Source organism: Phasianus colchicus, chromosome 39 (genome assembly GCF_987193195.1).
Source record: "Phasianus colchicus chromosome 39, bPhaCol1.hap1.1, whole genome shotgun sequence".
Classification (NCBI taxonomy): Eukaryota; Metazoa; Chordata; class Aves; order Galliformes; family Phasianidae; genus Phasianus; species Phasianus colchicus.
In genome coordinates this window covers 298,488-322,007 of record NC_143474.1, presented here as the reverse complement: position 1 = coordinate 322,007, position 23,520 = coordinate 298,488, and the positions used below count along the sequence as shown (strand labels likewise).

At 56.9% G+C, this 23,520-nt stretch overlaps 3 protein-coding genes across 10 annotated transcripts in view; 1 reads left to right on the top strand and 2 right to left on the bottom strand.

Annotated features, from left to right (window-relative positions):
• LOC116243432 (uncharacterized) overlaps positions 1 to 23,520 on the top strand; it is a 284,197-nt gene that overhangs the window by 132,970 nt on the left and 127,707 nt on the right. The gene's annotated exons all lie outside the window — the stretch shown is intronic.
• LOC149913266 (uncharacterized) lies at positions 1,884 to 7,798 on the bottom strand. Of its 3 annotated transcripts, none has more exons than XM_090130246.1 (8): positions 7,220 to 7,798; positions 6,523 to 6,930; positions 5,876 to 5,941; positions 5,475 to 5,534; positions 4,843 to 4,914; positions 4,376 to 4,468; positions 3,808 to 3,955; positions 1,884 to 3,542 (listed from the first exon to the last, which is right to left on the bottom strand). In XM_090130246.1, the coding sequence occupies exons 2-8, from the start codon at positions 6,707 to 6,709 to the stop codon at positions 3,380 to 3,382; spliced, it is 789 nt and encodes a 262-aa protein (XP_089986372.1). In that variant the 5' UTR covers positions 6,710 to 6,930; positions 7,220 to 7,798; the 3' UTR covers positions 1,884 to 3,379. The 3 variants fall into 3 exon arrangements, with proteins under 3 accessions (XP_089986372.1, XP_089986374.1, XP_089986373.1); XM_090130248.1 differs by having other exon boundaries at positions 6,523 to 6,900; XM_090130247.1 differs by having other exon boundaries at positions 6,523 to 7,798.
• On the bottom strand, positions 15,531 to 22,040 carry LOC149913265 (uncharacterized). 3 transcript variants are annotated; one of them, XM_090130249.1, is made up of 8 exons: positions 20,339 to 22,040; positions 19,642 to 20,049; positions 18,995 to 19,060; positions 18,594 to 18,653; positions 17,962 to 18,033; positions 17,494 to 17,586; positions 16,926 to 17,073; positions 15,531 to 16,660 (listed from the first exon to the last, which is right to left on the bottom strand). In XM_090130249.1, exons 2-8 carry the CDS (start codon positions 19,826 to 19,828, stop codon positions 16,498 to 16,500), a joined length of 789 nt encoding a protein of 262 aa, XP_089986375.1. In that variant the 5' UTR covers positions 19,829 to 20,049; positions 20,339 to 22,040; the 3' UTR covers positions 15,531 to 16,497. The 3 variants fall into 3 exon arrangements, with proteins under 3 accessions (XP_089986375.1, XP_089986377.1, XP_089986376.1); XM_090130251.1 differs by having other exon boundaries at positions 19,642 to 20,019; positions 20,339 to 22,028; XM_090130250.1 differs by having other exon boundaries at positions 19,642 to 22,029.

Below are 23,520 nucleotides of genomic sequence, written 5' to 3'. Positions count from 1 at the left end.
TGCCCGGTTTTCTCACGGCTCCTGCGGCGGCATCTCTGGCCGCTTTCTCCTCCAAGGAAGAACCGAGCGGTGGCCCGGCCGGGCTCGGTGCGTGGGATGTGAGAAGGGCACAGCCCGGAGCAGGACCTGAAGAACGAGCTCAGCTCACCGCTGGCGCGTGTTCTGTAGTCCCCCGGGTGCTGCAGAGCTGCGCTGGACTCGCTGAGCAGCACGGCGTGGTGCGGGGATGTAAGAGCACACAGGTGCTCGGTAGACTTGCTGGGGCAGGGAGCTCTCACTGATGCTAAACTTGCTGAAACGAAGTGGCTCGTTCAGGACACGTGCCTGAAACAAATGCTGGTTCTCTAGGCAGAGCAGCCGGACAGACCTGTCAGCACTGGGAATTAAGCACGGCAGTGAGATGAGGCCAGTGATGCGTTCATGTAAGAGCAAGAGGTGCTTTGGAATGCCTTTATGGCTGCACAGCTCCTCGGGAAGCAGTTACACCTGCCGGCTCAATAAGAGCTGTCCCTTAGATGCTGTGCTGTGCAGCTGTGGAGCCCTTGCCCACCTGCACTGCATCTTTTAGATGCGTCATTGAGAGGAATTGAACCAGCGAGACTTCAGGGCTGAGCTCTAGGAATGGAAACTCCCTCAACTTTTGGAAGAGACCGGGTTTCTAAGGTCTTAAGACCTGGAGCTGGCAGAGCACACCCCTCTCTGCCTTTCCCCCGACTGGTTTTTGGGAGACAGCACATGGACACCCCTACAAGAAGTCTCAGGGTGTTTCCTTCTGACGCTGCTATTATGGAAGTAAGAATACATTCCTGGCTCCATTCTGCTCTTGTGTCAGAAGGCAGAGATTTAAGCTGCCTAAAAGCACTTTTCCACAGAGGTTCCCACAGAAAGAAGGCATCCAACGTCTTCCTGTAGCTACGGAGACTCTGACTTCTCAACCCTTTCCAGGTATGTTTTACTGCCTCTTTCCACATTCAGAAATGGCAGCTGTGCAGAAAAACATGCAGCAGGTCCTGCAGTGTGGGCCAGCGGGGAGTTTTACCCCGTCTCCTCCCTGATGTCAATCTGAAGTGATGTCCTTTAGTCTTCAGTATAACAAAAACATTCTGTGACCGTGCTTGAAGACAGTCTCTAATGGATGTTCTTCCCTGGTCAGCTGGCTGCCTTAGTTTGGGCCCTGATGGCAATGATGTGGTGATGGCAAGCTTAGTTCTGCTGTTTTCTCCTTGTCAGAATACTCTGACTTTTGAAGGAAGCAGCTTCTTGTTTCCTGCATTCCTGCCTTCCTGCCTTCCTTGCTTCCTGCCTTCCTGCCTTCCTGCCTTCCTTGCTTCCTTCCTCCCTTCCTTCCTGCCTTCCTGCCTTCCTTGCTTCCTTCCTCCCTTCCTGCCTTCATCCTCCTTCCTTCCTCCCTTCCTCTTTATTTTAATTCATTTGGAATATCTATATTCCATACAGATGTTTTAAAAATCATCATTTGTAGTGCTGAAAACTTTTTTAGAAAACAGTTAAAAAGGTATGATAAGGATGTTAAAGAAAGAACCCTCTGTGCTGTTGACCAGGGATGAACATAAAAACAGCTCCCAGTAAATGTACAGGCAGCTGATGTGACTGCCTCTGTCCTCAGCAGCTTGCTCAAAGGAACCCCACAAAGCATTTCAGCGCTGGGCTGCTGAGGGAAGCTGTCAGAAGAGGAGCACTGTGTCCTCTTGCAGAGGACCGGGATGCTTTTACAGCCGACTGACTGACGGCTGCTTTGGTTGTGGCCACAGCTCCTGAGGAGTGCAGCAGTGCTGAGAGCTGAGAGGAAACAGGGGAATGTTGCACCTCCTGGAGGATGCTGAGAAATCAGTGGCCTAGGGCAGGTGCTGGAGAGGAGCTGCAGGGTGCTGTCATGGCAGCTGGGCACTGCTGGCAGCACAACGGACTGTGCCTCTGCTAAGGCGACTGCAGTCACAGAGCGAGCAGTGACAGCAGGCATACGAGGCTTGCAGCACTGCCTTCCTCCCATCTCTCTCCACTTTCAGATTCTCGGCCCAGCCCACAAAGCAAAATGAAGTAGAGGAGGCAGGAAATGTGCTCATAGTTCTTGCTTGGTTCCTATTGCAGAGCAAATGATTGCCTGCTGTCCGGTAAAGCTCACGCAGAAGCACTGATGCTTTTGCATAATGAACTGCCACCCTTGTCCCCTGCCCGAGCCGGGACGTAGGGCACCCGCAGCCTCTGGGCAGCCTGGGCCAGGGCCTCGCTGCCTCTGGGGGAGGGATTTCCTCTACACATCGACCTCAGTTCCCACTCTTGGAGTTCAAAGCCATTCCCACACGACCTGTGGCTGTCTGCCAATGCCAAGTGGCACACAAGGTCTGGCAGTGGACCATGACAACAGTACAGCGTGGACAACTGTGATGGTACTTTCTATTTATTGGCACAGCACAGGCTGGAAAGCCCCGGTTGATGCCAGCTGTGGTTCTCTGGCTGTCAGATGATGCCCCCAAACCCACACACGGGGTGCTCCCAGCTCCTGACTGATGGTGGAGAAGTGGGAGGGCAGAAGTGATGCTGGGGGAGGAAGGGGCGGGGGTCAGGGGGCCGCTGTGCCTGTCATACTTCCCCCAGGCAGTGGTTTGACAGGTGTTACGTGATGCCCCCCCTGAGGGGGCCGCTCCCACCTCTTGATGGATGGTGGAGAGGAGTGGGAGGGCAGAGGTGTTGCTGGGAGGGCTGGGGGCTGCAGGGCCTGATATGCTTCCCCCTGGCATTCTGGGTGGTTTTTGGGGTCTTGGATAATGGCCCCAAACTGGCTGTTGGATAATGACCCCGAACTGACGACCTACGGGGGCCACTCGCACCTCCTGAAGGATGGTGGAGGGGAGTGGGAGGGTGGTGATGATGCCCAGGGGACGGGGGGCTGCTGGGCCAGTTGGCTTCCCCCAGGCAGCGCTTGTCTGTCGGCTGGACAGTGTCCCCAAGTCTACGCTCTGCTGGGCTCGCTTCCATCCCCTGATGGATGCTGGAGGGGAGAGCGAAGGCAGAGGTGGTGCTGGGGGCTGCCAGGCCTCTCAAGCTTCCCCGAGGATGTGGCTGCCGCCAGGCTGACACCCTGAGGGACCGCTCCCGACCCCCGAAGGATGGTGATGGGGGACGGGGGGGGGGTCTTGATGCCCAGGGCGGCTGGGGGGCTGCTGGGCCTGTTGCTCATCCGCCAGGGTGCCGTTGTTTGGGTGCCGGCCGATGAGCACAAGTTTCCAAGCCAAGGGGGTTCCTCCCGTCCCCTGAAAGATGGCGGTGGGGGACGGGGGGTGGTGTTAATGCCCCCCGGGCTGCAGAGCCTGGGCTGGTGGGCTGTGGGGCCCGAGGCGGGGGCAGCTGAGCCTGGCTGCTGTCAGGTCTGGCAGGGGCCGCCCTGGTGGTGCCATCCGGCCGCTGGGCAGGTGGTCACGGCCGTTGGCATCATGTCCATCTGCCAGGCCCCTTGAGGAGAGCAGGACGAGGGCAAACTGTGGCCGCGGACATCGTGCTGGGCTCCATCAGCTGCAGCGAGGCGCCTGCGGAGAGAGGAATGTGCTGAGGGCACAGGAGAGCCCCTGCTCTCCTTCCTCAAAGGCAAAGAGCCTGTTTCAGGCCCAGCACTAAGAATGGGCTGCAGGAACGGCCGTGCCAATTCAAACATCTGATAGCGTAAATCTCAGACCACGTTAGCCAACAACTAACCGGCCTCTGTGCTGCTGGAACTACAAGTGCCTCCGGGCTCACAGCAGCCGCACAGTAAAGAGTTGGGCAGGATGGGGGTGGGGGTGAACAACAACTCACTGGTTTCTCTGCCTCCATCGCCGGATAAGCAGACAGAACGTTATCATGGCTGCCAGCATGGAAACCAGGAAAGCTGCAGTCAGTGCCAGGCAGCACTTCAGTAACACTTGATCTTCTGTGGTGTTTGCACGTCCTTCATCTTCCACACCTGGAGGAACAATGTGCGCACTGCTGTGTCTCGTGCCCTACTGGCAGTCTCACAAGAGGTCTGACATGGCCAAAAATGTTGTCTTGCATTTTGTTGGCCTCCAGGAACACGTGAAAATCCTCGGGCTGCAATGCTTCCCTGATTCCAGCCAAGCAAAGGGAACTCCCTAAGGCGCTGCACATCAAGGCACTCTGGAACCTCTTTTTGGCCTCTCAGCTTTGTTTACACTCTGGCTCTGCCACGGTCCAGACCTTCCTGGGCCATGGATTTGCTCCTTCTTCTCCATCACGCTCTAAGACTCCTTTTGCACTCGCCCACCCCCGCCTCCTGAGGCTGGGTAGTTGTCTGACTAAATCTCACTAGAGCAGAAGGAGAGCGTGTGGATCTGTTTAATCAGGGTACAGACAGAAATACACTCACCACGTGCTTCCTTCTTCATGATTCTCATCAATAAATGGGACAGTCTCTTGGAATATTTTCCATCTATCCATGCCACTTTCCATCCGCCAGGACCTTAACAGAAAGCATTAAGATAAATCTCAGAGAAACAAAGCATTGAACTGAGCGGTCTCTTCGGTGAAGTCAACAAAGACAACAGCCACCCTGGGATGCTTGTGGGGCTCCAGCACAGGAAGCGGCCGAGGATTTGGCACAGCCTTCCCTGGAAGCAATTCTGCACCCAAAGCATGAGGAGAACTTCCCACCACACACTGCAATCTACACAGCTGCACAAGAGCATCACTGAAGAGCAGATGGTGCCAGGGGATCGTGTGAGGACAGGGCACGCACATGCAGCTGTGCATTCTCACTCACACCTGCAGACATGCCTGGCTGACAGCAGGACTGTGAGCTGGCATCTCTCAAAGGAAGCAAAACTCATGGCATACCAATACGAGTTGCTGGGGCTTCTGTCCTGGAGCTCAGCTGGGAAGCTGGAGACCATTCGACTCCACCCGCACCTGTACACAAACACAGAGCAGCTCCTGTCAGACATGGCCAGGTACTTGTTCAGACTGCAATGCCAGGTTTGCTCCACAGCGCTCTTCTCTCCCTGCTACACAGCAGCAGCTGGCAAATAGCTGCTGGGTGCCTGCAGCAGCACCGTGCCAGTCCAAGAAGGAACCATGTGTGGAACTGTCTGCAGAAGGGAAGGGGCTGCAAGGGGAAGGGAAGATCTAAAGGCCCTTTCCTTTGGGATAGCCCATCGGAGGCTTATGGAGCAGATTATGCTGAGCCTTTGGCAAGACACTGCTTACAGGCGCAGCTGTAAGGAGAAACATTGCCATGGTGTGTTGTGATCTCTCTCTTCCTTAGGGACCTGCAGTGACTGGAAGGGGCTCAGCTGACGACGTGGCACCCAGACTTGGGTCGAAAGTTGCCAAGCTGGAGAGGTGGGCAGTTGGCTGGCACCCAGGCTTCTTGTGGAGTAGAAATCACCGGGCAGCGAAACGCTGAAGCCTTCCTGAACTACCACAACCACATGTGAGCAGAGAGCGTGAGATGAAGGCTGGTGACTTACCCCTGGCATCCAGCCCAGGCTCAGGACCAGGATTCGGCTCTGGTAATTCACCAAGAGGACCTGCAGGCACAGAGGTGATCAGACACAAGTGAGGAGAGCTTCCACTGCACCTTGGGGCCTGGGGTTTTTTTCTGCAGTGACCTGCGAGGACTGGCTGCAGGTCAGGGAATGACATGGCCCAAACAGCAAACGTAGAGGTTCTCTCCTCCAAAAAGTGGCAAGGGCTGCCTTCCCACAGATACGTGACAACTCTCCAAATAAAGAAATACTCAGGACTGATCTGTGTACAGCCTTTGAGGCACAAAGAGACTTGAAAGACCCTTGGAGGTTCCTGAGTACCCAAATAAACTATGACGGCACGAACTTTTCTGCCTTCAAGGAAGCAGACACTCACAACTTACCTCTGGGTTTCCCCTGAGGCACAAAAGTAGTCATCGCCCGACCGTCTGCATATGGAGCACCATCATCTAGAATCAAGAACAGAAGAGGGATGTTCCCATGGCATGTTGTCATCTCCTCCCTTAGTGATGGGGGAGGGCTCAGCTAATGGGATGGCAGACTCAGGCCGTGACTGCCAAAGCTACAGGGTGACCTGGAGCCTGGCACTGGGCAGCTCCCCGAAGCTCTCCAGGCCATGTGCGACAGCGCTCCGGGACTGTGTGGACGAGCACACCAAGTAAAGACACCTGAAGCCATCTGGGCTCCAGCCGGGGGTCTCTGCTGGGAACCAGGATTCATCTATGGGGAGCACCGGGAAGCCGGAGCAGAAATGCTCCCGCTTTTCCCAGCACACATCTTCTGAGCTCCCCCTCGGTCACCCCCGGGCGAAGAGCGTGCTCAGCCAGCAGCAGAGCCACGGCCCGGCACGGCTGGAGCCAGCCCTGCAGAGCACTGCTTCCTCACGCCCTCGCCCGGCTCCTGCGCTGCTGCCTGTCCCCCCATCCCAACACCCCCACGGAAGGCAGCCCCAGGGCAGCACACGGGGACAAGAGCCCGGAGCTCTCGCCCTCGCCGCCACTCGGTTTTGGCCCCATCTCTGCCCACCCACCTGCTGCTGGCGCTCGCCACGGAGCAGCACAAGTCTCCTGGGAACATATGGCCATGAGGAGGAGGAGGAGAGCAAGGCGGGCAGGGGCCGTGGCCCCCCACACTCGTGCCATGCTGCCACCACCACCGCTGCAGCCACAGCGAGTGCTGCTGGGCGGCACAGAACGCCTGGGGCACACGCTGAGCATTGTGAGCTCACGGCACCAGGCGGGGCGTTGTGACCCCACGTCCCCACGATGCACATCTGTTCCGCCACCAGGGCCAGCTTCCCCCTGGGCTTGCTGTGTGTGCTGTCGTGCTGGGGAGGATTCCCAGGCATCTAGAGCAGCAGGAGACCACTGATGTCACATGGACAGCACGGAAATGGGGAATGGCTCGGCTGGGAGGGGACATTAAAGAGACAGAGACGCTGTCAAAGGAGAAAGAAAATCACTTCAGTGTTGTTTTGACTGCTTCATGCAGATCCAGAGATTCACTTTTCTCTTTTAATGCCCAAACAGAAGCCGGTTCTTCAGTGACATTTCCCCTTCAACCCTCCCACCCCACCCACTCTCCCCTCCCCTCACCCCTACCTCTCATTTTCTCCTTCCTCTCCTCTCCCCTCTCCTCCCCTCCTTCGCTTTCCCTCCCCTCCCCTCCCCTTCCCCCTCTTTTCTCCCTTTCCCCTCCCCTTCCCCCTTGCCTTCTGCCAAACTTACCTCTCCTGCTCTTCACTGAATTCTTCTGGATTCCCTTGCCTTGCTTTCCTTTGCAACGCTATGCATTGCTCTCTCCATATTTCTTGCCAGCCATTCTTTTCTTAGCTCTTATTCTTCACTTTTTACTTGGCTTTTTTCTTCTATTCTCTTTGCCTTTCTTCTCTTTTCTTCTTTTAGTCCTTTTTCCTCTTTTCATATATTATTTTCTCTCTCTTCTTTTTTTTTCTCCTTTTATTTTTTTTCTTTTTCATTTTTCTTTTTTGTTTTTTCCATTAAATACATTTTTTCTTTTTTCATTACTCTTTTTCTTTTATCTTTCTTAATTTCTTTTTTTGCTCTTTTTGTCATTTTTTTCTGTTTTCTCTTTTCATCTTTTCTTCTTATTTTTATTATATATTCTTTTTTCTTTTCTCTATTTTGTCTCTTTCTTTTTCCTTTTTCCTTTTTCTATTTTTTCATCTTTTTTTCTTTGTTTTCTTTTTTATTTTTCTCTTTTTTTTCCTCTTTTTCCCATTTCCTTTAATCTTTTTTCGGTTTTTTTTTCCCTCTGAATTTTCTCCTCATTTTTTCCTCTTTTTTCTTTCTCTTTTTTTTTTCTGATTTTAATCATAAGTTTTCCTTTAACCCTCCCCTCAACCCCCCCTCCCCTCCTCTTCTCCCATCCCCTCTTTTCTCCCTTACCCTCACCTCCCTTGCCCCTCCACTTCCCCCTGCCTTAGCCTACCATTACCTGCCTGCCCTTCACTTACCTTCTCCTCACTTCCTTCTTCTTCATGCTCTTGGCTTTTGCTGCTATTCACACCAAATCTCAACACTTGCCTGCTCTGCTTGCTGCTCTGCCAAGTGCCTCTCAGCTCTGCTCACAACTTCACGCCCACTGCCTGCCCTTCTCTATTCCCCTCTCGTGCCCTTCAGGCTTCTGCTCCCCTTGCTGAGCAAGCCCGTGCCCGGTAGCTCCCCTTCAACCTCCTCCGCCCTTTGCCTTCCTCCAAGAGATGCTTGCTTCTGGCCAGCACTCCTGCCCGCTGCCTAGCCCACAGCCCGCATCTCCTGGGGAGACAGCAAGGTGGCCTGGAGCTGCCCACACCTCCTCCCGGGCACGGCTTCTCAGCTTTGCTTCAAGCCCACAAAAAACCCCAAGGAGCTCCTCTTACCTTTGGGCTCAGCTGCTTCTCCTCCCCCAGCCCCCTAAATCCCTCCCCGTAGCTCTCCCCAGCCCCTCCCACCCCCCAATGCTCCCTATAGCACCGTGTCCCCCCGTTACCCCCTCACAGCCCTCTGCTGCCCTAAATCCCGCTGTACCCACCCCTATCGCCCCATGTACCCCGATACCACAGCCGCTGCAGCCCCGCCTGCCTCCCTATCCCCCCCCCGCCTTCCCAGCCCCTCAGCCCAGCAGGCTTCCTTCCCTGTCCCGGTGCCGCTCTCCGTCCCTCCCGGCTCCGGCTCTGCTGTGCTCAGTACCGCTCCCGTCGTGCCGCGGTTCCGTCTCGGTGCTGCCCGGACCGCTCCGGCGCGCAGCGGCGGTGCGGGGCGGCCCGGGCTGCGGGAGCGCCGCCGCCTGAGGGGAGAAGAGCTCTGAGCCGGCTGTTAACGGCCGCTCCCGCGCGCCGCGCCTCAGCCAATCGGAGCCGGCGGCGCTGCCGCTGACCAACGAGAGCCCGAGTGCGGGAGGGACCGGCACCTGACCAATGACAGCCCGGGGGCCGGACGGACCGGCACCTGACCAATGACAGCCCGGGGGCGGTGCGGCGTGGCGCGGCGCTGTTGGTGGGAGGAGCGCGGGCAGGGGGCGGGGCCTCGGGGTGCGCCCTACTGCTATGGGGGTGGGAGATGGGACTGGGATTGACAGGTGGGAGATGGGGTTGGGATGTGCGGTTGGGAGCGAAGTTTGGAACTGGGCTTGGGAGCTGGGGTTGGGATGTTGGATGTGCATTGGGATGTGAAATGTAGGGTTGGGGTGTGGGGATATGGATATGGGGTGGATATGGAATGGGAGATAGGAAAATGGAATACATATGGGATGGGCTTGGGATGGACGTGGGACCAACACTGAAGAAGGTGGGATGGATTGGGGATGAAATAGGGACGCGGGATGGGATTGGGATGATAGTGGCATGGGATAAGTAGATGGAATGGACATGGGATGCGTGTGGGGATAAGGATTCGGAATGGATATGGATATAGGGTTAGGGATGGGGATAGGATGTGGGGGTATGGATACGGGATGGGTTTGAGATGGCTGTGGGGTGGATATGATGGATATGGGATGGGATAAAGTTGTGGGATACGGACGAGGGATGGCTACGAGATGGGGCTGTAGTGGTTATGGGGCCATAGGGGCGATGGGGCCAGGATGCTGCAGTGACCTCTGTCCCCAGAGTTTACCCCCAGTGTGACACATGGAGCCCCACAGCCGCTCCTCTGCCCTTTATCACTTACATGGGGAGGACATCCCCCAACCCCCATGATCAAAAATAAACCTTAATTAGAAAAGTGAGGGGTGTCAACCCCGCCCCATGGGAACAATGTTTTCTGTGGCGTCTCCAGAGGGCTGCCCCAAACTCTGGGGGGTGTTCACAACTCTAGGATATGACACCACCAGGGTGCCATGAAGGTGTCCCAAGCTTTGGGGTGTGACACAGGGATGTCCCCAGTTTTGGTGGTGTGACATTGTCATGTGGTGTTCCCACTTCCCCGGGAAGTCCTCCAGGTGGTCACGGTGTCCCCAGCTTCGGCTCAATGTCCCCAGGGCTTTTTTTGTTCCCTCTGCATGACGGTGACACCCGGCGCCAGCTGCCAGGAGTGACGCCCAACGGTGATGACACCGCATCACGGCTGTGCCACGCTGGTGTCACACAGTCCCCTCTGGTGGTGGCACAGAGGTCACCACCGTGCGTGTCCCCGTCCTCATGGCAGACGATGGTGACAGCACCAGAGGACTCCGGTGTCACCGGATCCTGCGGTAGGCAGGTCTGGAGGGGTGACAAACAACAGTGAGAGGCTCAGTGACAGCATGGTGACAACGTGGTGCCGCCTGTGCCTGCCCCCATGTGATGGTCAGAGTGCAGGCAATGGTGTCACCCGTTAGATGGTGACGCACAAGTGATGGTGACACCAGATGACGGTAACAACAGTGACAGCCAGGGATGGGGACACTGCGTCACGGCTGTTCCACATCGAGGGCATCCTGTGTCACGGCGTCACCTGAAGACAGTGACACTCAGTGACACCCAATGGCATCCAGTGAAGGTGACACCCAACGATGGTGACACCAGCGAGCCCATGTCACACCTGCACCAGACCCCACGTGTCCCCTGACTGTCCCCAGCCCCCCTCCCTGTACCCCTCCTCATCACCTCTTCAATGAGGATGGCACCGTGCTGAAGTTGTGCCACCATGGCAGGGGGGACAGACATGGACAGCCAGGTGACAGCGTCCAGGAGCTGTAGGACGCTGATGGGGCTCTCGAGGTACGTTGGTACGGCCCCAGGTTCCACGGTTACGGTGACAGTGAGAACTTCGGGGACAGGCGGTTGTTTGGTGTCACCCGGTGGCCCTGGGGGGAGTTGTTTCCATGGGGCTTTGCACAGGGATTGGTGGGAACCATCCATTTCTGAAAGGAAGTGGCAAAAAAAAAAAAAAAAAGAAAAGTGACAGAGTATTGATTTCAACGGAAACAGACATTTTTGGGGGCAATCCCACGGGGGACAAAGAGTGTGTTACTATGTGAGGTTGTCCTCAAAATCCCCTTTGGAGACCTCTGGAGGACTCCAGGAACCCGTGGGGACCCCAAGACACCCATGGGACATCTCCAGACCCTTCCAGAAGACAATAGGACCCTCTGAACCCACCTGAGGACCCCCCCACATTCCACAGGATCATTCTGGGACGTCTGCAGACCCTTCTGGATGAGTCCAAGGACCCCCTGCATCAATTTGAGGACCCCCTGGACCCTCCAAGTCCTCTCTGGGACATCCCCAGAGATGTGTCTGATGACGGGATGACTCCAGGACCACTCAGACCCACACGAGGACTCTCTGGACCCTACCAGACTCTACTGGGACATCTCCAGATCATCCCAGTGGCTCCTCGGAGCTCCTGGACCCATCCTGGGAGCTTCCAGATCCTTCCAGGGCCCCCCAGGACCATTCTTGGGACCCCCTGGACACCCTCAGGATCCCTCTGGGACATCTCCTGATCCTTCTGTATGAATCCAAGGACACCTTGGACCCACCTGGGGACCAACTGGATGCCCCAAACCCCTCTACAACATCTCCAGATTCTTCTGCATGCCTCCAGGGCTATATAGGGGGTGGCTCGTGGGGAATCTATGGGGGGAAAGGTGTGAGTGGGGCTCCGGTGAGGTGGAAAGAGGGTCTGGAGGTGGAGAAAGGTTGGAAGGGGAAACTGAGGGATTGTGGAGGGCTTCTATGGCGTGGAAAGGGGCTCTGAGGATGGAGAGCGGGGGTTGTGAGGGGGAAAAGAGCAGAACGAGACTTCTGTGAGTGGAAAGGGTCCTGGGGATGGAGGGGTACGTTGTGCAGGGGAACTTGAGGGGTGGAAAGGGGGCTTTTGTAGGGCAGAAAGGGGGGTCTGGGAGTGGACGGGGGGTTGTGTGGGGGAAAAAAGGGGTGAGTTGGGTCTCTGTTGGGAGGAAAAGGGGTCTAGGAATGGAGAAGGGGTGGCAGAGGAAATCTGGAGGGTTGTGGGGGGCTTCTATGGGGTGGAAGGGGAGTCTGGGGGACACCTTAGGGAAATAGTGGGGGGGAGAAGAGGAGAGTGGGATGTCTATGGGGTCGAAAAAGAGTCTGGGGGGAAACTTAGTGGCTTGTGGGGGGGAAAGGGGTGAACAGAATTTCTACAAAGCAGGAAGAGCATCTGGGGGTGGATGGAGGGGTGGGAGGGAAGAGCCAGGGGTTGTGCGAGGCTTCTATGGGGTCTGGCTGAGGGGGATTGGAGGTCAAAATGAGGGAATGACTGCAGGGGTCAGGGAGGAGCGCACCGGGGGTACAGGGGACTCTAGGGGTCAGAAAAAGGGGCCAGGAGGTGGGAGGAGAAGGGAGGACACGGGACCCTGGGGGTCAAATCGAGGGGAATGGGGGGTGGTAGGAGACTCTGGGGATCAGAATGGGGGAAGTGGAGGGGAGGGGCACCGGGGGGAGGAGAGGGGGTTCGGGGGTCAGATAGAGGAGACTGGGAAAGGGGGGGGACTCTAGGGAACAGAATGGGGAGACCGGTGGGAGGGTGGGGGGACACCAGGGATCAGAACGGGGGACTGGGGGGGGATGAGGGATCGGGGGGGGGGACGACCCGGGGATCAGAATGGGGGAGGCACAGAGGGGAGGGGTGGAAGAGGACTACGGCGATCAGAACGGGGGAACTGGAAGGGAGGGGGGCGGGGGGGGGGGTGTAACCCCGGGGGACGCACAGAGGGACGGGGGGGGTGGGCGATCAGCGGCAGGGGGAGGGGGGGAGGGCAGCGAAAGACACGGGGTGGGGGAGGCGGCGAGACGCAGGGCAGCCGCCCCCGCCGAGGGAAGCCCCGAGCAGCACGGAGACCCCGCGGGGCCGAGGCAGAGCGGCACGCGGCCCCCCCGCCGCGGCGCCCCCCGAACACCCACCTGTAGGAGCCGAGGCGGCGCCCGGAGCCCCGAGGCGCCCCGCCCCGCTTCCGCACGGCCGCCTCCTCGGGTCGCGGCGTGATGACGTCACTCGGCGGGGACGGCGCGGCGCCGTAGCGACGGACCGGCGCCGAGGCGCTGAGGCGCTGAGGCGCTGAGGCGCCGTCGCCGTGGCGACGCCGTCGAGCGGCAGCGCTCCTGCGGGAGCCGCGCCGAGACGTGCGGCGTCTCCGGCTTCCCCAGCATCGCTGTCTCCAGGCCGATTCCGAGCTGCTGGCGCTTCTTGAAAGCCGAGCGCGCATCTCTGCCCGGTTTTCTCACGGCTCCTGCGGCGGCATCTCTGGCCGCTTTCTCCTCCAAGGAAGAACCGAGCGGTGGCCCGGCCGGGCTCGGTGCGTGGGATGTGAGAAGGGCACAGCCCGGAGCAGGACCTGAAGAACGAGCTCAGCTCACCGCTGGCGCGTGTTCTGTAGTCCCCCGGGTGCTGCAGAGCTGCGCTGGACTCGCTGAGCAGCACGGCGTGGTGCGGGGATGTAAGAGCACACAGGTGCTCGGTAGACTTGCTGGGGCAGGGAGCTCTCACTGATGCTAAACTTGCTGAAACGAAGTGGCTCGTTCAGGACACGTGCCTGAAACAAATGCTGGTTCTCTAGGCAGAGCAGCCGGACAGACCTGTCAGCACTGGGAATTAAGCACGGCAGTGAGATGAGGCCAGTGATGCGTTCATGTAAGAGCAAGAGGTGCTTTGGAATGCCTTTATGGCTGCACAGCTCCTCGGGAAGCAGTTACACCTGCCGGCTCAATAAGAGCTGTCCCTTAGATGCTGTGCTGTGCAGCTGTGGAGCCCTTGCCCACCTGCACTGCATCTTTTAGATGCGTCATTGAGAGGAATTGAACCAGCGAGACTTCAGGGCTGAGCTCTAGGAATGGAAACTCCCTCAACTTTTGGAAGAGACCGGGTTTCTAAGGTCTTAAGACCTGGAGCTGGCAGAGCACACCCCTCTCTGCCTTTCCCCCGACTGGTTTTTGGGAGACAGCACATGGACACCCCTACAAGAAGTCTCAGGGTGTTTCCTTCTGACGCTGCTATTATGGAAGTAAGAATACATTCCTGGCTCCATTCTGCTCTTGTGTCAGAAGGCAGAGATTTAAGCTGCCTAAAAGCACTTTTCCACAGAAAGAAGGCATCCAACGTCTTCCTGTAGCTACGGAGACTCTGACTTCTCAACCCTTTCCAGGTATGTTTTACTGCCTCTTTCCACATTCACAAATGGCAGCTGTGCAGAAAAACATGCAGCAGGTCCTGCAGTGTGGGCCAGCGGGGAGTTTTACCCCGTCTCCTCCCTGATGTCAATCTGAAGTGATGTCCTTTAGTCTTCAGTATAACAAAAACATTCTGTGACCGTGCTTGAAGACAGTCTCTAATGGATGTTCTTCCCTGGTCAGCTGGCTGCCTTAGTTTGGGCCCTGATGGCAATGATGTGGTGATGGCAAGCTTAGTTCTGCTGTTTTCTCCTTGTCAGAATACTCTGACTTTTGAAGGAAGCAGCTTCTTGTTTCCTGCCTTCCTGCCTTCCTGCCTTCCTTGCTTCCTGCCTTCCTGCCTTCCTTGCTTCCTTCCTCCCTTCCTTCCTGCCTTCCTGCCTTCCTTGCTTCCTTCCTCCCTTCCTGCCTTCATCCTCCTTCCTTCCTCCCTTCCTCTTTATTTTAATTCATTTGGAATATCTATATTCCATACAGATGTTTTAAAAATCATCATTTGTAGTGCTGAAAACTTTTTTAGAAAACAGTTAAAAAGGTATGATAAGGATGTTAAAGAAAGAACCCTCTGTGGTGTTGACCAGGGATGAACATAAAAACAGCTCCCAGTAAATGTACAGGCAGCTGATGTGACTGCCTCTGTCCTCAGCAGCTTGCTCAAAGGAACCCCACAAAGCATTTCAGCGCTGGGCTGCTGAGGGAAGCTGTCAGAAGAGGAGCACTGTGTCCTCTTGCAGAGGACCGGGATGCTTTTACAGCCGACTGACTGACGGCTGCTTTGGTTGTGGCCACAGCTCCTGAGGAGTGCAGCAGTGCTGAGAGCTGAGAGGAAACAGGGGAATGTTGCACCTCCTGGAGGATGCTGAGAAATCAGTGGCCTAGGGCAGGTGCTGGAGAGGAGCTGCAGGGTGCTGTCATGGCAGCTGGGCACTGCTGGCAGCACAACGGACTGTGCCTCTGCTAAGGCGACTGCAGCCACAGAGCGAGCAGTGACAGCAGGCATACGAGGCTTGCAGCACTGCCTTCCTCCCATCTCTCTCCACTTTCAGATTCTCGGCCCAGCCCACAAAGCAAAATGAAGTAGAGGAGGGAGGAAATGTGCTCATAGTTCTTGCTTGGTTCCTATTGCAGAGCAAATGATTGCCTGCTGTCCGGTAAAGCTCACGCAGAAGCACTGATGCTTTTGCATAATGAACTGCCACCCTTGTCCCCTGCCCGAGCCGGGACGTAGGGCACCCGCAGCCTCTGGGCAGCCTGGGCCAGGGCCTCGCTGCCTCTGGGGGAGGGATTTCCTCTACACATCGACCTCAGTTCCCACTCTTGGAGTTCAAAGCCATTCCCACACGACCTGTGGCTGTCTGCCAATGCCAAGTGGCACACAAGGTCTGGCAGTGGACCATGACAACAGTACAGCGTGGACAACTGTGATGGTACTTTCTATTTATTGGCACAGCACAGGCTGGAAAGCCCCGGTTGATGCCAGCTGTGGTTCTCTGGCTGTCAGATGATGCCCCCAAACCCACACACGGGGTGCTCCCAGCTCCTGACTGATGGTGGAGAAGTGGGAGGGCAGAAGTGATGCTGGGGGAGGAAGGGGCGGGGGTCAGGGGGCCGCTGTGCCTGTCATACTTCCCCCAGGCAGTGGTTTGACAGGTGTTACGTGATGCCCCCCCTGAGGGGGCCGCTCCCACCTCTTGATGGATGGTGGAGAGGAGTGGGAGGGCAGAGGTGTTGCTGGGAGGGCTGGGGGCTGCAGGGCCTGATATGCTTCCCCCTGGCATTCTGGGTGGTTTTTGGGGTCTTGGATAATGGCCCCAAACTGGCTGTTGGATAATGACCCCGAACTGACGACCTACGGGGGCCACTCGCACCTCCTGAAGGATGGTGGAGGGGAGTGGGAGGGTGGTGATGATGCCCAGGGGACGGGGGGCTGCTGGGCCAGTTGGCTTCCCCCAGTCTGTCGGCTGGACAGTGTCCCCAAGTCTACGCTCTGCTGGGCTCGCTTCCATCCCCTGATGGATGCTGGAGGGGAGAGCGAAGGCAGAGGTGGTGCTGGGGGCTGCCAGGCCTCTCAAGCTTCCCCGAGGATGTGGCTGCCGCCAGGCTGACACCCTGAGGGACCGCTCCCGACCCCCGAAGGATGGTGATGGGGGACGGGGGGGGGGTCTTGATGCCCAGGGCGGCTGGGGGGCTGCTGGGCCTGTTGCTCATCCGCCAGGGTGCCGTTGTTTGGGTGCCGGCCGATGAGCACAAGTTTCCAAGCCAAGGGGGTTCCTCCCGTCCCCTGAAAGATGGCGGTGGGGGACGGGGGGTGGTGTTAATGCCCCCCGGGCTGCAGAGCCTGGGCTGGTGGGCTGTGGGGCCCGAGGCGGGGGCAGCTGAGCCTGGCTGCTGTCAGGTCTGGCAGGGGCCGCCCTGGTGGTGCCATCCGGCCGCTGGGCAGGTGGTCACGGCCGTTGGCATCATGTCCATCTGCCAGGCCCCTTGAGGAGAGCAGGACGAGGGCAAACTGTGGCCGCGGACATCGTGCTGGGCTCCATCAGCTGCAGCGAGGCGCCTGCGGAGAGAGGAATGTGCTGAGGGCACAGGAGAGCCCCTGCTCTCCTTCCTCAAAGGCAAAGAGCCTGTTTCAGGCCCAGCACTAAGAATGGGCTGCAGGAACGGCCGTGCCAATTCAAACATCTGATAGCGTAAATCTCAGACCACGTTAGCCAACAACTAACCGGCCTCTGTGCTGCTGGAACTACAAGTGCCTCCGGGCTCACAGCAGCCCCACAGTAAAGAGTTGGGCAGGATGGGGGTGGGGGTGAACAACAACTCACTGGTTTCTCTGCCTCCATCGCCGGATAAGCAGACAGAACGTTATCATGGCTGCCAGCATGGAAACCAGGAAAGCTGCAGTCAGTGCCAGGCAGGACTTCAGTAACACTTGATCTTCTGTGGTGTTTGCACGTCCTTCATCTTCCACACCTGGAGGAACAATGTGCTCACTGCTGTGTCTCGTGCCCTACTGGCAGTCTCACAAGAGGTCTGACATGGCCAAAAATGTTGTCTTGCATTTTGTTGGCCTCCAGGAACACGTGAAAATCCTCGGGCTGCAATGCTTCCCTGATTCCAGCGAAGCAAAGGGAACTCCCTAAGGCGCTGCACATCAAGGCACTCTGGAACCTCTTTTTGGCCTCTCAGCTTTGTTTACACTCTGGCTCTGCCACGGTCCAGACCCTCCCGGGCCATGGATTTGCTCCTTCTTCTCCATCACGCTCTAAGACTCCTTTTGCACTCGCCCACCCTCGCCTCCTGAGGCTGGGTAGTTGTCTGACTAAATCTCACTAGAGCAGAAGGAGAGCGTGTGGATCTGTTTAATCAGGGTACAGACAGAAATACACTCACCACGTGCTTCCTTCTTCATGATTCTCATCAATAAATGGGACAGTCTCTTGGAATATTTTCCATCTATCCATGCCACTTTCCATCCGCCAGGACCTTAACAGAACGCATTAAGATAAATCTCAGAGAAACAAAGCATTGAACTGAGCGGTCTCTTCGGTGAAGTCAGCAAAGACAACAGCCACCCTGGGATGCTTGTGGGGCTCCAGCACAGGAAGCGGCCGAGGATTTGGCACAGCCTTCCCTGGAAGCAATTCTGCACCCAAAGCATGAGGAGAACTTCCCACCACACACTGCAATCTACACAGCTGCACAAGAGCATCACTGAAGAGCAGATGGTGCCAGGGGATCGTGTGAGGACAGGGCACGCACATGCAGCTGTGCATTCTCACTCACACCTGCAGACATGCCTGGCTGACAGCAGGACTGTGAGCTGGCATCTCTCAAAGGAAGCAAAAACTCACGGCATACCAATACGAGTTGCTGGGGCTTCTGTCCTGGAGCTCAGCTGGGAAGCTGGAGACCATTCGACTCCACCCGCACCTGTACACAAACACAGAGCAGCTCCTGTCAGACATGGCCAGGTACTTGTTCAGACTGCAATGCCAGGTTTGCTCCACAGCGCTCTTCTCTCCCTGCTACACAGCAGCAGCTGGCAAATAGCTGCTGGGTGCCTGCAGCAGCACCGTGCCAGTCCAAGAAGGAACCATGTGTGGAACTGTCTGCAGAAGGGAAGGGGCTGCAAGGGGAAGGGAAGATCTAAAGGCCCTTTCCTTTGGGATAGCCCATCGGAGGCTTATGGAGCAGATTATGCTGAGCCTTTGGCAAGACACTGCTTACAGGCGCAGCTGTAAGGAGAAACATTGCCATGGTGTGTTGTGATCTCTCTCTTCCTTAGGGACCTGCAGTGACTGGAAGGGGCTCAGCTGACGACGTGGCACCCAGACTTGGGTCGAAAGTTGCCAAGCTGGAGAGGTGGGCAGTTGGCTGGCACCCAGGCTTCTTGTGGAGTAGAAATCACCGGGCAGCGAAACGCTGAAGCCTTCCTGAACTACCACAACCACATATGAGCAGAGAGCGTGAGATGAAGGCTGGTGACTTACCCCTGGCATCCAGCCCAGGCTCAGGACCAGGATTCGGCTCTGGTAATTCACCAAGAGGACCTGCAGGCACAGAGGTGATCAGACACAAGTGAGGAGAGCTTCCACTGCACCTTGGGGCCTGGGGTTTTTTTCTGCAGTGACCTGCGAGGACTGGCTGCAGGTCAGGGAATGACATGGCCCAAACAGCAAACGTAGAGGTTCTCTCCTCCAAAAAGTGGCAAGGGCTGCCTTCCCACAGATACGTGACAACTCTCCAAATAAAGAAATACTCAGGACTGATCTGTGTACAGCCTTTGAGGCACAAAGAGACTTGAAAGACCCTTGGAGGTTCCTGAGTACCCAAATAAACTATGACGGCACGAACTTTTCTGCCTTCAAGGAAGCAGACACTCACAACTTACCTCTGGGTTTCCCCTGAGGCACAAAAGTAGTCATCGCCCGACCGTCTGCATATGGAGCACCATCATCTAGAATCAAGAACAGAAGAGGGATGTTCCCATGGCATGTTGTCATCTCCTCCCTTAGTGATGGGGGAGGGCTCAGCTAATGGGATGGCAGACTCAGGCCGTGACTGCCAAAGCTACAGGGTGACCTGGAGCCTGGCACTGGGCAGCTCCCCGAAGCTCTCCAGGCCATGTGCGACAGCGCTCCGGGACTGTGTGGACGAGCACACCAAGTAAAGACACCTGAAGCCATCTGGGCTCCAGCCGGGGGTCTCTGCTGGGAACCAGGATTCATCTATGGGGAGCACCGGGAAGCCGGAGCAGAAATGCTCCCGCTTTTCCCAGCACACATCTTCTGAGCTCCCCCTCGGTCACCCCCGGGCGAAGAGCGTGCTCAGCCAGCAGCAGAGCCACGGCCCGGCACGGCTGGAGCCAGCCCTGCAGAGCACTGCTTCCTCACGCCCTCGCCCGGCTCCTGCGCTGCTGCCTGTCCCCCCATCCCAACACCCCCACGGAAGGCAGCCCCAGGGCAGCACACGGGGACAAGAGCCCGGAGCTCTCGCCCTCGCCGCCACTCGGTTTTGGCCCCATCTCTGCCCACCCACCTGCTGCTGGCGCTCGCCACGGAGCAGCACAAGTCTCCTGGGAACATATGGCCATGAGGAGGAGGAGGAGAGCAAGGCGGGCAGGGGCCGTGGCCCCCCACACTCGTGCCATGCTGCCACCACCACCGCTGCAGCCACAGCGAGTGCTGCTGGGCGGCACAGAACGCCTGGGGCACACGCTGAGCATTGTGAGCTCACGGCACCAGGCGGGGCGTTGTGACCCCACGTCCCCACGATGCACATCTGTTCCGCCACCAGGGCCAGCTTCCCCCTGGGCTTGCTGTGTGTGCTGTCGTGCTGGGGAGGATTCCCAGGCATCTAGAGCAGCAGGAGACCACTGATGTCACATGGACAGCACGGAAATGGGGAATGGCTCGGCTGGGAGGGGACATTAAAGAGACAGAGACGCTGTCAAAGGAGAAAGAAAATCACTTCAGTGTTGTTTTGACTGCTTCATGCAGATGCAGAGATTCACTTTTCTCTTTTAATGCCCAAACAGAAGCCGGTTCTTCAGTGACATTTCCCCTTCAACCCTCCCACCCCACCCACTCTCCCCTCCCCTCACCCCTACCTCTCATTTTCTCCTTCCTCTCCTCTCCCCTCTCCTCCCCTCCTTCGCTTTCCCTCCCCTCCCCTCCCCTTCCCCCTCTTTTCTCCCTTTCCCCTCCCCTTCCCCCTTGCCTTCTGCCAAACTTACCTCTCCTGCTCTTCACTGAATTCTTCTGGATTCCCTTGCCTTGCTTTCCTTTGCAACGCTATGCATTGCTCTCTCCATATTTCTTGCCAGCCATTCTTTTCTTAGCTCTTATTCTTCACTTTTTACTTGGCTTTTTTCTTCTATTCTCTTTGCCTTTCTTCTCTTTTCTTCTTTTAGTCCTTTTTCCTCTTTTCATATATTATTTTCTCTCTCTTCTTTTTTTTTTCCTTTTATTTTCTTTTTCATTTTTCTTTTTTGTTTTTTCCATTAAATACTTTTTTTCTTTTTTCATTACTCTTTTTCTTTTATCTTTCTTAATTTCTTTTTTTGCTCTTTTTGTCATTTTTTTCTGTTTTCTCTTTTCATCTTTTCTTCTTATTTTTATTATATATTCTTTTTTCTTTTCTCTATTTTGTCTCTTTCTTTTTCCTTTTTCCTTTTTCTATTTTTTCATCTTTTTTTCTTTGTTTTCTTTTTTATTTTTCTCTTTTTTTTCCTCTTTTTCCCATTTCCTTTAATCTTTTTTCGGTTTTTTTTTCCCTCTGAATTTTCTCCTCATTTTTTCCTCTTTTTTCTTTCTCTCTTTTTTTTCTGATTTTAATCATAAGTTTTCCTTTAACCCTCCCCTCAACCCCCCCTCCCCTCCTCTTCTCCCATCCCCTCTTTTCTCCCTTACCCTCACCTCCCTTGCCCCTCCACTTCCCCCTGCCTTAGCCTACCATTACCTGCCTGCCCTTCACTTACCTTCTCCTCACTTCCTTCTTCTTCATGCTCTTGGCTTTTGCTGCTATTCACACCAAATCTCAACACTTGCCTGCTCTGCTTGCTGCTCTGCCAAGTGCCTCTCAGCTCTGCTCACAACTTCACGCCCACTGCCTGCCCTTCTCTATTCCCCTCTCGTGCCCTTCAGGCTTCTGCTCCCCTTGCTGAGCAAGCCCGTGCCCGGTAGCTCCCCTTCAACCTCCTCCGCCCTTTGCCTTCCTCCAAGAGATGCTTGCTTCTGGCCAGCACTCCTGCCCGCTGCCTAGCCCACAGCCCGCATCTCCTGGGGAGACAGCAAGGTGGCCTGGAGCTGCCCACACCTCCTCCCGGGCACGGCTTCTCAGCTTTGCTTCAAGCCCACAAAAAACCCCAAGGAGCTCCTCTTACCTTTGGGCTCAGCTGCTTCTCCTCCCCCAGCCCCCTAAATCCCTCCCCGTAGCTCTCCCCAGCCCCTCCCACCCCCCAATGCTCCCTATAGCACCGTGTCCCCCCGTTACCCCCTCACAGCCCTCTGCTGCCCTAAATCCCGCTGTACCCACCCCTATCGCCCCATGTACCCCGATACCACAGCCGCTGCAGCCCCGCCTGCCTCCCTATCCCCCCCCCGCCTTCCCAGCCCCTCAGCCCAGCAGGCTTCCTTCCCTGTCCCGGTGCCGCTCTCCGTCCCTCCCGGCTCCGGCTCTGCTGTGCTCAGTACCGCTCCCGTCGTGCCGCGGTTCCGTCTCGGTGCTGCCCGGACCGCTCCGGCGCGCAGCGGCGGTGCGGGGCGGCCCGGGCTGCGGGAGCGCCGCCGCCTGAGGGGAGAAGAGCTCTGAGCCGGCTGTTAACGGCCGCTCCCGCGCGCCGCGCCTCAGCCAATCGGAGCCGGCGGCGCTGCCGCTGACCAACGAGAGCCCGAGTGCGGGAGGGACCGGCACCTGACCAATGACAGCCCGGGGGCCGGACGGACCGGCACCTGACCAATGACAGCCCGGGGGCCGGACGGACCGGCACCTGACCAATGACAGCCCGGGGGCCGGACGGACCGGCACCTGACCAATGACAGCCCGGGGGCCGGACGGACCGGCACCTGACCAATGACAGCCCGGGGGCCGGACGGACCGGCACCTGACCAATGACAGCCCGGGGGCCGGACGGACCGGCACCTGACCAATGACAGCCCGGGGGCGGTGCGGCGTGGCGCGGCGCTGTTGGTGGGAGGAGCGCGGGCAGGGGGCGGGGCCTCGGGGTGCGCCCTACTGCTATGGGGGTGGGAGATGGGACTGGGATTGACAGGTGGGAGATGGGGTTGGGATGTGGGGTTGGGAGCGAAGTTTGGAACTGGGCTTGGGAGCTGGGGTTGGGATGTTGGATGTGCATTGGGATGTGAAATGTAGGGTTGGGGTGTGGGGATATGGATATGGGGTGGATATGGAATGGGAGATAGGAAAATGGAATACATATGGGATGGGCTTGGGATGGACATGGGACCAACACTGAAGAAGGTGGGATGGATTGGGGATGAAATAGGGACGCGGGATGGGATCGGGATGATAGTGGCATGGGATAAGTAGATGGAATGGACATGGGATGCGTGTGGGGATAAGGATTCGGAATGGATATGGATATAGGGTTAGGGATGGGGATAGGATGTGGGGGTATGGATACGGGATGGGTTTGAGATGGCTGTGGGGTGGATATGATGGATATGGGATGGGATAAAGTTGTGGGATACGGACGAGGGATGGCTACGAGATGGGGCTGTAGTGGTTATGGGGCCATAGGGGCGATGGGGCCAGGATGCTGCAGTGACCTCTGTCCCCAGAGTTTACCCCCAGTGTGACACATGGAGCCCCACAGCCGCTCCTCTGCCCTTTATCACTTACATGGGGAGGACATCCCCCAACCCCCATGATCAAAAATAAACCTTAATTAGAAAAGTGAGGGGTGTCAACCCCGCCCCATGGGAACAATGTTTTCTGTGGCGTCTCCAGAGGGCTGCCCCAAACTCTGGGGGGTGTTCACAACTCTAGGATATGACACCACCAGGGTGCCATGAAGGTGTCCCAAGCTTTGGGGTGTGACACAGGGATGTCCCCAGTTTTGGTGGTGTGACATTGTCATGTGGTGTTCCCACTTCCCCGCGAAGTCCTCCAGGTGGTCACGGTGTCCCCAGCTTCGGCTCAATGTCCCCAGGGCTTTTTTTGTTCCCTCTGCATGACGGTGACACCCGGCGCCAGCTGCCAGGAGTGACGCCCAACGGTGATGACACCGCATCACGGCTGTGCCACGCTGGTGTCACACAGTCCCCTCTGGTGGTGGCACAGAGGTCACCACCGTGCGTGTCCCCGTCCTCATGGCAGACGATGGTGACAGCACCAGAGGACTCCGGTGTCACCGGACCCTGCGGTAGGCAGGTCTGGAGGGGTGACAAACAACAG